Consider the following 12902-nt stretch of genomic DNA (forward strand, 5'->3'; position numbering starts at 1 on the left):
GGATTCTGCATGGTGCAGCCAATAAAATAACATAAAATTAAAAAAAAAAAGAGGAGATAGAAGGGTAACCATAGACTAAAAGAGATTTTACAATATGAGACACATTACTCAATTGCAAGGTGGGTATTCAAATAAACTATAAAAAACTTTTTTAAACATTGGCAATTGGAACACTGAACTCTGATGGGATATATGAGGATTTTAAGGAATTATTAATTTTTTACATGTGCTAATGGTTTTTTCGAGCCCATGGACTGTAGCCCGCCAGGCTCCTCTGTCCATGGGATTCTCCAGGCAAGCATACTCGAGTGGGTAACCATTCCCTTCTCCAGGGGATCTTCCCCACCCATGGATTGAACCTGGGTCTCCTGCCCTGCAAGTGGATTCTTCACTGTCTGAGTCAAGAGGGGAGCCCAAGTTAAACATTCATTGGCCAAGCCAAAATCTGTCAATCCTTTTCTCTTACTATTAAGCACGTTATTCTTACAAGTAATATGAAGTCTCATTTGGCCGACGTGTCCAGTCACTTTGACTGGAGGTCTGGAGGCTAGCCTCGGCAATAGGAAACCTGGATTCTAATCTTACTTTCCTATTCGCTGGCTGAGGGACTCTGGACTCTCTGGGTCTCCCTGGATACTCCTTGGGGAAACGAGGGGCAAGAACGATTTTTAACATCCTGCTGGCTGTGGATTCCTGCAGTGATTAAGAGATTTGAGTTCTGCAGTCTGACTGTCTGGGCCAACCCATGTATATCCAAGGGTAAATTTACTTAATCCTCCAGGTGTTGGCTTCCCGACTGTAAGAACCATAAGGCTTACCCTTAAGGGATCTTGTGAAGATTAAGTGAGATACAAATGCACTCATTCCATAAACACTGAGCATCCAGCCTGCAGGTCTGGGAGGGGGAGGGGGTGGAGCAGAGAAGAAAACACTGGGGTCCAGGTCGTTTGGAGCCTAAAGGGAGATACCAGGGAAAACACAGAAAACACTAAAGAAGGAATTGGATTTTATTTACTTTATAACAGTGGGTCAAAGGTGGGGGTCTCCGATAAGATTAAGGGAGTGAGCAGGGCTTGAACTCCCTTAATCTCTTCTAGAGTAGCAGGAACAGGATTTCAAATAGCCAGAACTATGAAGAAAACACAGCACAGCCATTTCACTGAGGGTGACTTTCCTGAACGTGGAATATTCACGTGGAGATGTTGCAGATCCTCCGGGCTGCAATATTAAGTAGGTTGATTGGGCTTAGAGAAGTTGCCTGCAGTGGGTGCAGGGATGACATGGCCTCCCACGTGTAGCAGTGGTTCTTAGCCAGGTGGATTGCACCTCTCTCTACCATGACTCCACATTGAGCAACGTCAGGGAATTTTCGCTTGCCACAACAACACGGCATGGGGTGGGGAGGTCATTCTGGCATCTAGTGGGTCAAGGCTAGAGATGATGTTCAATATCCTACACGGCACAGGAGAGCCTCCACACCAAGAAATCATCTAGTCCAAAATGCCAACGGAGGCATAGCGGAGAACCCCTGCTATAGATTGTACAGTCCCGGCAAGGGTTCCTGACTCAAGAGGGAGCTTACTGTGTTTGGGATCCAAATGGAAATCCCGTGTGGCCGAGTAGATTAGGATGAAGTGAGAGAGGTAGCCTGGGCTAGACGGATGGAGAGCTGTTTAGGACACAGGGTGATGAACTCTGAATTATCCCCAAAGCAGTGGGCAGCCCTTGAACCCCTTCAGGCAAGGGGAGGAAGGCAACCCAAGTAATGCGCTTCGCCTGCAAGTGGGGCCGCAGTAACTCCTCCCGGCCAGCAGAGGGCGCCAGCCGACACTTGGCCTCAGGCCGCCCGGGGCGGGCCTCTTCTTGCCGTCCCCCCTTCCTCGTCTTTTCCCCTCAGGAGAAGTCGGGAAGGCGGCGGCGGCGGTTGTCCCACGACTGTCGGGCCGGTTCGCGTGGCCCGTCAGCCCGCGCTCCGCAGCGTGTTCTCGCGCTCAGCCCGGTCGAGTCGAGCCGCAGCGGCCCGGGTCCGGCGCGGGCGGCGCGCGCTGACGGAGGGCGGCGGCCGCGGCCAGGGCGGCCGGTGGGACCGCGGGGTCCCCGGCGCAGCGCCGCCCGGCTCCCGGCCCTGCCGGCCTCCTCGCTCGGCGCCGCGGCCATGGCGGCCAGCGCGAAGCGGAAGCAGGAGGAGAAGCACCTGAAGATGCTGCGGGACATGACCAGCCTCCCGCACAACCGAAAGTGCTTCGACTGCGACCAGCGCGGCCCCACCTACGTGAACATGACGGTCGGCTCCTTCGTCTGTACCTCCTGCTCCGGCAGCCTGTGAGTGCGGGGCGGCCGGGCGGGCGGCCGGCCCGTCCTCGGGCGCGGGGGGGCGGTTGGCCGGGCGGGGGCCCTCACGGGACTCGGGGCCATGGGCCGGGATGCGCTGGGCCCGCGGGGCCGGGGATGCGCTTTCGGTTTTCGCCGGGCGAGGGTCCAGGCCCGGCGTTGCGGGGCGGGGTGGGTAGCGTTGGTGGCTGGGGCGTGGGCGGGGTCGGGGTTGGGAGAAGGGCGCCCGGGGTGAGCATCTCTGGTCCCCGCGGAGCCGGCGCCTGCCAGCCTCCCTCGGGCCTCCGCTAGCCCGGGCGCGCTGACCCGATGGAGCTGCAGTGGGAGGACGCGAGGAGGCTGGGAGGGCCTCGCGGGTCCTTTGTGTGCCCCGCCTCTCTACCGGGGCGCGGCGGTCCCTAGCGAGGCACCTGCTGGGCCCCCGGTAGAGGGGTGGTGGGTAAGGTTGGGGTGGGAGAGAGAGCAGGGACGCTTAGTCTGTTTTTTGGACGCTTAGCCTTTTTTTTTTCCTTCTCTCGGCTCCGGAGTTCCTAGGACACTGAGAAAGCCAGCAGTTAGAAATAGTAACGGGGTTAAAATGTTTTGATGGCAGAGATGGGAATCCCAGGGGAAAAGTTGAGTGAAGGGGAGGGGGTCCGCGTTTACTTGCGGGAGAGGGAGGCAGAGAAAGCAGGAGTGAGATTGTGGGACTTCAGCTTTATGACCCAAAGAGAGTCTTGAAGAGTTGGGGTAAAGTTTTAAATGGAAGTAAGGGCTGACTAGGAGCTGTGTCATTGTCCATATGGTGGTGGTGTTATCTGTAAGATTTCTCAGTCAATACCCAAGTGTCCTGGCTGTACACAGAAACGAGAAGAGCTGGAAAGACAGTATTGTTTCAGGAAAAGGGAGACTGCCGTCTTGAATTACTGGGATGGTTTGTATTGGTTCCCCTTTTCTTCATTAAGCTGCTTTTTTCTATTAAGATGTTAGTTGTTGAGATTGAAGGTTTTTTTTTTTTTTTTTGAGAGTTTGCAGTTGATTTTGGAACTAAGTTGTTTTTATACACTAAATTATCTAGTAAGTTACCAACGAAGAGGTAATTACTAAATGGTCTTAAAACCTTTGTTGTATCAAACATCTAGATAAGTTCTTTTTTTTTGTTCCATTGTTTGAAATCAATTATTTGATTTCCCCATTTCTTCAGAAACTTTGTAACATTAATCTTGAGGCAAAGTGTATAATATGTGAGAAAACTTGAGGTTTTTTTTTTCTTTTTGAAAATGTAAGACATGCCCAGTAATGTACCATTTTTCATCTTCCTAAGTTGGGCAAAGATGCATCATTAGTCTCCCATGATGATTATTTCTTTAACATGTTTATTGGGTGCCTACTAGGTTCTCTGTAAAGCCTTGGGGAGTGCTGATGAATCCAGCAAGGTCTTTTGTTCTCTTGGTGCTTACATTCTTGTTGGGGAGATGGTAACATAGTAAGTAATCAAATGAGAAAAATGTCAGGGGCAAGAGTGCACTGAAATAGTAAGGAGGAGAGACCTTCTCTGAGAAGTCACTTTTAGATTGTAGGATCAAGAAAGCACTCTGAGAAGTTGATAATTAGTGATGTTACTGAATTACAACAGAATCTAGAGCTGGGTAGTGTTTAGGAGATAGTCTGGTTCATTCTTTTCATTTACAAATAAAAACTTTGTGGGCAACTTTGGTTTTAAAACAACGAAGGCTATATAGTCCAGTTTGTTTTGAGGGTAGTATGTGACTTTTTGCATAGTAAGTATGCTGTGTTTTTACTTAACACAAGGTCCTTTAATACATTTAAAGTATTTGATTTGAAAAAATGTCCAGTCTCATCACTTCATGGCAAATAAATGGGGAAAAACAGGAAACAGTGGCAGATTTTATTTTCTTGGACTCCAAAATCACTGCGGACAAGTGACTGCAGCCATAAAATTAAAAGATGTTTGCTCCTTGGAAGAAAAGCTGTGACAAACCTAGACAGCGTATAAAAAAGCAGAGACATCTCTTTGCAGACCAAGGTCCGTATAGTCAAAGCTATGGTTTTCCCAGTAGTCATTGGCATATGAGAGTTGGACCATAAAGAATGGATGCTTTATGAAGCATTGATGAAGACTTGATGCTTTCAAATTGTGGTGCTGGAATAGACTCTTGAGAGCCCCTTGGACAGCAGGGAGATCAAACTAGTCCACCCTAAAGGATATCAACCCTGAATATTCATTGGAAGGACTGTTGCTGAAGCCCTAATAACTTTGGTCGCCTGATGCAAAGAGCCAACTCATTGGAAAAGACCCTGATGCTGGGAAAGATTGAGGGCTGCAGGAGAAGGGGGCAACAGAGAATGTGAGGTTGGATGGCGCCATCACCTCAGTGAACATGAGTTTGAGCAAACTCCAGGAGATAGTGAAGAACAGGGAAGCCTGGTGTGCTGCAGTCCACAGGATCACAGAGTCAGACATGACTTAGGGACTGAACAACAACAATGTATATATATTTACTCTTCTGGATATCTGACTTTTCTGTGTATCTGTTTATAAGTATGAATTTATTGCTGCAAATGTGTAATATGAAGAATTATTTACAAGTTTCTTCCTAGAGTGTTGGCATTTCAGAAACATTGTATATGAGAGGCTATCTCATTATACATGCCGATTGTTCACTTTAATGAAATCTAATGTGTAACAGATAGGACTCCATCTCTGTTCAGTTGTAAATCTTCAAATATTTATTGCTTGGCCTGTTTCGTGTACTATGGGAGGCACTGGTCCTGTTGGGATCCCACTGTATTTCAGGTGCTTGCATGCTCAGTATGGAAACAGTTACAATATATTGTAATACTTCATTTCTTTGAATGAGCTATCCACGAAATATGTAAATGAATAGGGAAAGCTTCACAGAAGACTTAATGGCTGATCGAAGACCTTTAAAGATAAGAGCCACATGGCAGTGGCCCCAAGTAGTGAAAGAACAAATACTAATGCTTATGAACTGGATAAACTTGGTTTTGAATCCTGGCTCCACTTATTAGCTGTGTAGTGTTGAGAATATCACTCAGCCTCTATGAGTGTGAATTTTCTCACGTTTGAAAGGCAAGGATGAGGTTTACCTTATGCATTTTGGATGTAGGTTAATTTTCAATATTAGATATATTGTGTGTCTGACATCTCACATGACTCCTGGGATATATATTAATAATAGCTGCCCAGTAGGTGAGAGACATTATTAACAAAGGGAACAGGACATTCCATGAGTAGGGAACAATATATGAAAGATGATAAAATGAGAAGCACCTTTAATCAATTTGGATTCTTTAGATTTAACTCAGTGTGACTGAAGTTGGTTTAAAAATATGAGGGGAATGTATTGTTTGTCTTAAAATGAGACTTTATGCTCTGATTTAATGGTGTTGCCTAGATTTCCCTCATTCAAAGATGGCTGCTCCCAGCTGCCTTAGTTTATATTATTATTACAACTCTTCGAGAAATTCTACAACTCATTCTGGATTAGGTTAGGTCATAGGATTGCATAGAACCAGTACCTTCATTGGATATGTTGTACGATGATATTATTGCAATAACAAAGATCCCAAATAGAATTCCCAAATCAGAAATGTGGGATCCTTGTAGAGGAAAGACTGGATCCCAGATCAAATGTCTACTCAGAAATTCGGAAATAATAATTCCTGAGGATTTTTTTCTTTGAAAAGCAATAATATAGGAAAATACTTGAGGAATAATAGCTATTGAGTTTAATGATAATTATGTCTTTGATACTTAGATGATGTGCTGTAATTGAAAGAATATGAATTATGAAGTCAGATTTTGACTCTACCACTAGCTTTGTGACTTGAAAGTGAAAGTTGCTCAGTTGTGTCCAACTCTTTTGCGACCCCATGGACTGACTATACAGTCCATGGAATTCTCCAGGCCAGAATATTGGAGTGGGTAGCCTTTCCCTTCTCCAGGGGGTCTTCCCAACCCAGGGATTGAACCCAGGTGTCCTGCATTGCAGGTGGATTCTTTACCAGCTGAGCCACAAGGGAAGCCCAAGAATACTGGAGTGGGTAGCCTATCCCTTCTCCAGGGGATCTTCCTGACCCAAGAATTGAACTGGGGTCTCCTGCGTTGCAGGTGGATTCTTTACCAACTGAGCTATTAGGAAAGCCCAGCTTTGTGACTTAGGGCAAAGTATTAAGCAAAGGCAAAGTATTGAGCAAGACCACTATGTGTGGGTTGGCCTGGATCCATCCTCTCGGCTTCTTTATTTGTGAGAAGAGGCTGATAAGATATAGATTGTATGTTCAGAGGATTAAATGGTACAATTCACTGAATATTAACTGAGTATATATTATTTTTGAGCATGGGGCTAAGCAGGGAATATACATACATGAGTTGAGTCATGTTAGCTGCCTTTTAGGAACCTTGATGTGCCTAGAAAATGCTGATACACAATAAATGGTATCTGCTATTATGAATTTTAAGATAGTCACATGCCTTTTTATTATTTAGCAGTATCTTTGTTAAATAAATTGAACGAGTATCTTGTTAATATTACTAGACTCAGAGTTGATCTTTTATTTCCTGTTTTTTTTTCCAGATGATTGCACTCTGTGCTAGTATGATGCTTATTTAAAATATGTAACTGAATTACGATTGTGAAACTTTAAAATAGACTTCAGATTTAGGTATGTTAAACTGTCACTGAGGTAGAAAGGGAGTGTTCTAACAGATTGATTTGTCATTCTTGCTGCTTCTATCTATGGAACTATTCAGACTTATAAATGACATTCCATTGTAGCCAACATAAAATATTGCCTTCATGTTAATGAACTTATAGTTGATGAAAAGACTAGGTTTAAACCAAATTATTTATTTTGCTGAGATTGTTAGCATTAATTAATTGGTAAATAATATAAGAATTGTTCTGTACTTAAAAAATGATTCATTTAGTTTGCAGAGAGAGTTTAGATAAAAATAACAAACAACATTTGAGAAACATCTAGGCCAGCTGCTTAATACCAGCCCATTTATGTAGACAGTGCATTTAAACTTGGAATTTCACAGGTGGATAAATGTAAACGGATAGTAACTTATACTCAATTTTGTGTGCATTTTGAGTCTTATGATAAATCTTTATTAATAAGAGTTTTTACTTTAAAATTAAAGTTGGGCAATTGAAAACAGGCATTTGTTTTTATATATTTACTAGCATTTGAGTAGATTGACTCAAATACCCTTTTGGACCTCTATGTATAATATTCAGAACCTCATGGATGTCACAAGTGGCAGTTTACGTCCCTAATTCCCTTTTCATGTTTTTTGGTACACTAGCAAAATGTGTACCATTTTCTTGCCTGGAAAATCCCATGGATGGAGGAGCGTGGTAGGCTGCAGTCCATGGGGTCACTAAGAGTCGGACACGGCTGAGCGACTTCACTTTCACTTTTTACTTGCATGCATTGGAAAAGGAAATGGCAACCCACTCCAGTGTTCTTGCCTGGACGGGGGAGCCTGGTGGGCTGCCGTCTATGGGGTCGCACAGAGTCGGACATGACTGAAGCGACTTAGCAGCAGCAGCAGCAGCAGCAGCATGGGTACATTCAGTGAAATATTTTGACAGTGTAGTACAATTTCAGTTTAAGTGGGAAAGCTATTTTGATAACTTTTTCAATTGTGAAGGGCAGAGGTTTTTTTTAAGTAAATATTAAGTCCAGGCACTAGTACATGTATCCAGAGGATACAAAAATTAAAGTATATAAATGAAAAATACGATAATAATTACTAGCTAGAATTACTAAGTACTCTTGTGTCAGGCGTTATTCTAGTAACAGTCATAAAGAAAAGTAGTATAATCCTTAACAACTTTAAATTGTAAAGTTAGCTTATACTCTAATGCTTATTATAAATTGTTGTGAATTCTGTATTTGGGGGATTTAAATGATGGATTTTACTTCATTGGATATTAAAGGGCAGGACAGGTAGTTTATTAATGTATTGTGTATTTTTGTGTTTTAGACTTATGTCATGCTTTTCTTTAGTAGTTTTAGCTAGCTTCAAATGTCTGCTCTTTGAATTTCTTCAGAAACTATTGTTATGTGTTGTGAGTGTGATGAGTTCTGGTGTGATTGGTTCTGAGATTGATTCTTTTGAATTTGGCACGTCTGTCCTGTCAGGAATTAATTATTCTGCTATTTTCTGTGTTTGAACTGTAATTAAAACCCCTCATCCCATGTGTTCAGGATTGATAGTGGTTAGCTTTATCCAAAAAGGCAGTGAAAAAAGACAGTGATAGTCTTTAGGTTTATCAAAAAAGACAATCATTAAAAAACATACACACAGGTAAAATTTAGGTTTTTGAATTTTAGCATGTAATTGTTAATTTGCCAGAGCATTATGTAACACCTAGGGCTTTTCCTTGAATATGGTTTCACTGATGAGATTTTTGTCCCTTTGATATAACTTAGACTCACTTTGTGTTATAAAAGATTTTTAGAATTTTGAGCTACTTTTAAAGCAGTTTGAGTGCTGAATTGCTCTAGATCTCTTTTCAGTTTAGATGTTTTACATTTCTTGTCTACAGTTGAGTAACAGCTTTTCATAGTGACTATTTGGTGGAGTTTTTAAAATACTTCATTTTCATGGAAACAGTTCTTACTCAAGTGTGATTGTTTTATATAATATTTAATTAAACTGTATATCTATCAAATAGAGCTTCCCTGTTGGACCAACCACCTGCCAATGCAGGAGATTCAGATTCTTTCCCTGGGTGGGAAGATCTCTTGGAGAAGGAAATGGCAACCCACTCCATATATTCTTGCCTGAGAAATCAGTGCAGAGAAGGAGCCTGGCAGAAGAGCCTGGACGGAAGGTCCATGGGTTCTCAGAGTTGGAGATGACTTAGCAACTGAATAACAACAAAAACCTGCCAAATACTATACCAAGTAAATATAGTTTAGTAATATATGAAACAACTCTAGATAAGCATAAGACTCAGTTGAAAGGAGCAAGAGATAGGACCTTCTACCATGAATGTTCATTGTGGAATAGACGTTTGCTGTAGGTTTTTTTAGCAGGAAAGATAAACGTGGATTCATTCAGCAAACTGATTGAGAGAGGCTCTTCTTAAGTGTTGTGAGCACCTCCTGTCTTGGTGTCCTTTGGCACCCAAGGGATGGTGACATCATTTGACCTTAACTTGCTACCACAGCATTTTTATATTGTTTGTCTATGTTCTTCTTTCATTAGTCTGTGTATTTGGTTCAGTGTGCTTGTAAGCACTTTGACCTTTAATCAGTTTTGAAGTAGTGATTGTATCATTTATCTAAGTAAATTTATATTAAAATTTTAAATATTATTAGTGAGTTGTATTACAAATAAAAAGAGTTAAAGCATTCTTTTAAGGAACTTGCAGACTTCTGGACCTCAATTTAAATATTTTGCCTCTTTAGAAACTTGTATATCTAGTTTCAGTACACTCTTTGGAAAATAAGCAAATACTGAAAGTGATAATTTTCTGTCTTTTCTGTACAACATGTATAATGCTTACATTCTTAAGAAGCTTCTGTGGAGCTATTCAGTACTAGGTGCCATTATTTTGTTTTTTTCCCCACTCAGTAATGCATTTCCCAGGTCCACCTGATCAAATCGATGGTTGTCTAGGAATACACACCTTGGATTCCTCTACTGTATATAAAAAAGATAAATCGTTCAGAACTTTGGGTACTTTGTTGAATAGGTTCTTCCAGACATCCTTTTCAGCCTCACTTATGAGAGCTGTTGCCCTAAAAACACCTGCTTGGACATGACGAGAATGAAATTTATTAACTTAGAGGAGGGGTGGGACCTTATTTGAATTGTTCTATATATGGGGAATGAATTTTTTGTTCGTTTTTTTTTTTGTTTTTTAAGTTAGAATGTGTTTTTCCAAAGAATCCTGCGTAAGACATGGTCTCCTTTTGATTGGTATCATAACTTTTACAGGGAAGGAAGTCATAATTACTCTTTGCTTTTATTCTAGTTACTTAGCTTAAGAGATGAATTAACAAATTGGAGCATGGTGTAAGAAAATTGGTTAGGATGATAAGGAGATTTGAAATTCTGAATGAGTGGAATATCTCCAGGGACCAGAAGTATATTAGCTTAAAGAAGAAAAAACTAGGCAGTGGGGGTATGGAGCTGTACATGAGGTCACTATCTTTGAGTAATTTAAGACCTTTATGCAGAAGAGCTTCCCTGATACCTCAGTTGGTAAAGAATCTGCTTGCAATGCAGGAGACCCCGGTTCGATTCCTGGGTTGGGAATATCTGCTGGAGAAGGGATAGGCTACCCACTCCAATATTCTTGGGCTTCTGTTGTGACTCAGCTGATAAAGAATCCTGCAATGCTGGACACCTGGGTTCGAAGGATCCCCTGGAGAAGGGAAAAGCTACACACTCTAGTATCCTGACTTGGAGAATTCATGGACTATACTGTCCATGGGGTTGCAAAGAGTTGAACAGGGCTGAGCCACTTTCACTTTTTGTGCAGAAAAGGTAATAGGTTTTATTCTGTAGTTCAGTTCAGTTCAGTCATTCAGTTGTGTCAGACTCTTTGCGACCCCATGAACCATAGCATGCCAGGCCTCCCTGTCCATCACCAACTCCTGGAGTTTACTCAACTCAAACTCATGTCCCTTGAGTCGGTGATGCCATCCAACCATCTCATCCTCTGTCGTCCCCTTCTCCTCCTGCCCTCAATCTTTCCCAGCATCAGGAGCTTTTCAAATGAGTCAGCTCTTCACATCACGTGGTCAAAGTATTGGAGTTTCAGCTTCAGCATCAGTCCTTCCAGTGAACACCCAGGACTGATTTCCTTTAGGATGGACTGGTTGGATCTCCTTGCAGTCTAAGGGAGTCTCAAGAGTCATCTCCAACACCACAAAGCATCAATTCTTCGGTGCTCAGCTTTCTTTATAGTCCAACTCTCACATCCATACGTGACTACTGGGAAAACCATAGCCTTGACTAGACAGACCTTTGTTGCCAAAGTAATGTCTCTGCTTTTTAATATGCTGTCTAGGTTCTGTAGAGGGAGATACAAGACCAGGTATGGAAGTCATAGTGAAACATACATGTTTAGGAAAAGAAGAGGGATTTTTCTTGTAGTGTTAGGTTCTAGAAATTCTTATTCTTGACCCATTTCTGTGTTAAATTTTGCAACATCTTTGATGGGGAAAGTAAGAAAGTCAGCAGAACTAATAATGTGGGAAGATGGGAAAACTTCCTCATTTCTCTCTTCAGGTCTTTATCTCTTAATGAATCTTGGTGGCTCTGACTTGGAACATTTGTGTTCAGAGGTACTTCTATAAAAGAAATTGCTGATGTGTAGTAGAGTCTTGATATTTTTGAAATATGAGAAATTTGAAATTTTAAAAAATTCCTCATATTTTCCAGAAATGTTTTTTCTTCAGTTAAAGAAGACAGCAGTTAAAGAATACAGCGTGTGTATGTGTCAAATTTCATTTTGAAGGGAAAGAACCGTTTATTTTCCATATTTTATGTTTATTTTTAAATTTAATTTTAATTAAAAAAATACTTGCACATAGTTTAAAAAGGCTTATAATGAGCAACAGCAGTCACCTCTTCCCTTTCCCCATTTCTGTTTATCATGGACAGTCTGTTCCCTTCTCTTTTTTACCTTTGTATTTCTAACTAACATGCATATCGCTTTTTTTTTCAAATTTGGCTTCTCTCTGCAAGAGTGAAGATAAGGCTTTGGCCCTCTTAACATTCCTCTCACTTTCCATGTGTACTCTGCAGCTACTCCTTCAATAGACTATCACAGTTTTGGCTAAATCACTAAGTATTTATCTTATTGCATTATGTGCATACTGTCTCAACTAAGTCATACAGTTTGTTACTATTACATACATACTGTCTCAGCTAAGTCCTACAGTATGTTACTATTATGTACATACTGTCTCTGTTGCTGCTGCTAAGTCACTTCAGTCATGTCTGACTCTTTGCGACCCCATAGATGGCAGCCTACCAGGCTCCGCCGTCCCTGGGATACTCTAGGCAAGAACACTGGAGTGGGTTGCCATTTCCTTCTCCAGTGAATGAAAGTGAAGTCGCTCAGTTGTGTCCGACCTTAGCGACCCCATGGACTGCAGCGCACCAGGCTCCTCCATCCATGGGATTCTCCAGGCAAGAGTACTGGAGTGGGGTGCCATTGCCTTCTCCTACATACTGTCTCAGCTAAGTCCTATAATATGTTACTACTACATTTTCTTTCTTTTATAAACTTTACTCCCTGAAGTTTATAATTGTCTAGGTTTCTTCATTTGCTTTGTTTTCCATGTGGATTTCATTAATATTTCCCCACATGAAATTATCTCTGGCTACGTATGCACCTTTTTATAGGATGATCAGATGTGTCAGATGCTGGGTGCTTCTGTCATTTTGCTCTGGAGATAATGCGCTCTAGGCCTGCTGTGCAGCTGTTGTGTTTGGACTTTCTTCTTCTACCTTAGTTCTGGAAATTCCCATCATGCCTAACCTGTATTGAAACCTCTTTTTCCAGCATACC

The 12902-nt window shown here is 42.0% G+C and overlaps 1 protein-coding gene across 8 annotated transcripts in view; it reads left to right on the forward strand.

Annotated features, from left to right (window-relative positions):
* The first annotated feature begins 993 nt into the window (after positions 1-993).
* Positions 994-12902, forward strand: part of AGFG1 (ArfGAP with FG repeats 1) — a 79323-nt gene continuing 67414 nt past the window's right edge. For all 8 annotated transcript variants that reach the window (XM_069578395.1, XM_069578396.1, XM_069578397.1 and 5 more), the window contains exon 1: positions 994-2322. In XM_069578395.1, the coding sequence (XP_069434496.1) occupies positions 1766-2322 (557 nt within the window). In that variant the 5' untranslated portion in view covers positions 994-1765. The remainder of the gene's footprint in view (positions 2323-12902) is intronic.

The sequence above is a fragment of the Ovis canadensis genome, chromosome 2 (genome assembly GCF_042477335.2).
Source record: "Ovis canadensis isolate MfBH-ARS-UI-01 breed Bighorn chromosome 2, ARS-UI_OviCan_v2, whole genome shotgun sequence".
In the NCBI taxonomy this organism is placed as follows: Eukaryota; Metazoa; Chordata; class Mammalia; order Artiodactyla; family Bovidae; genus Ovis; species Ovis canadensis.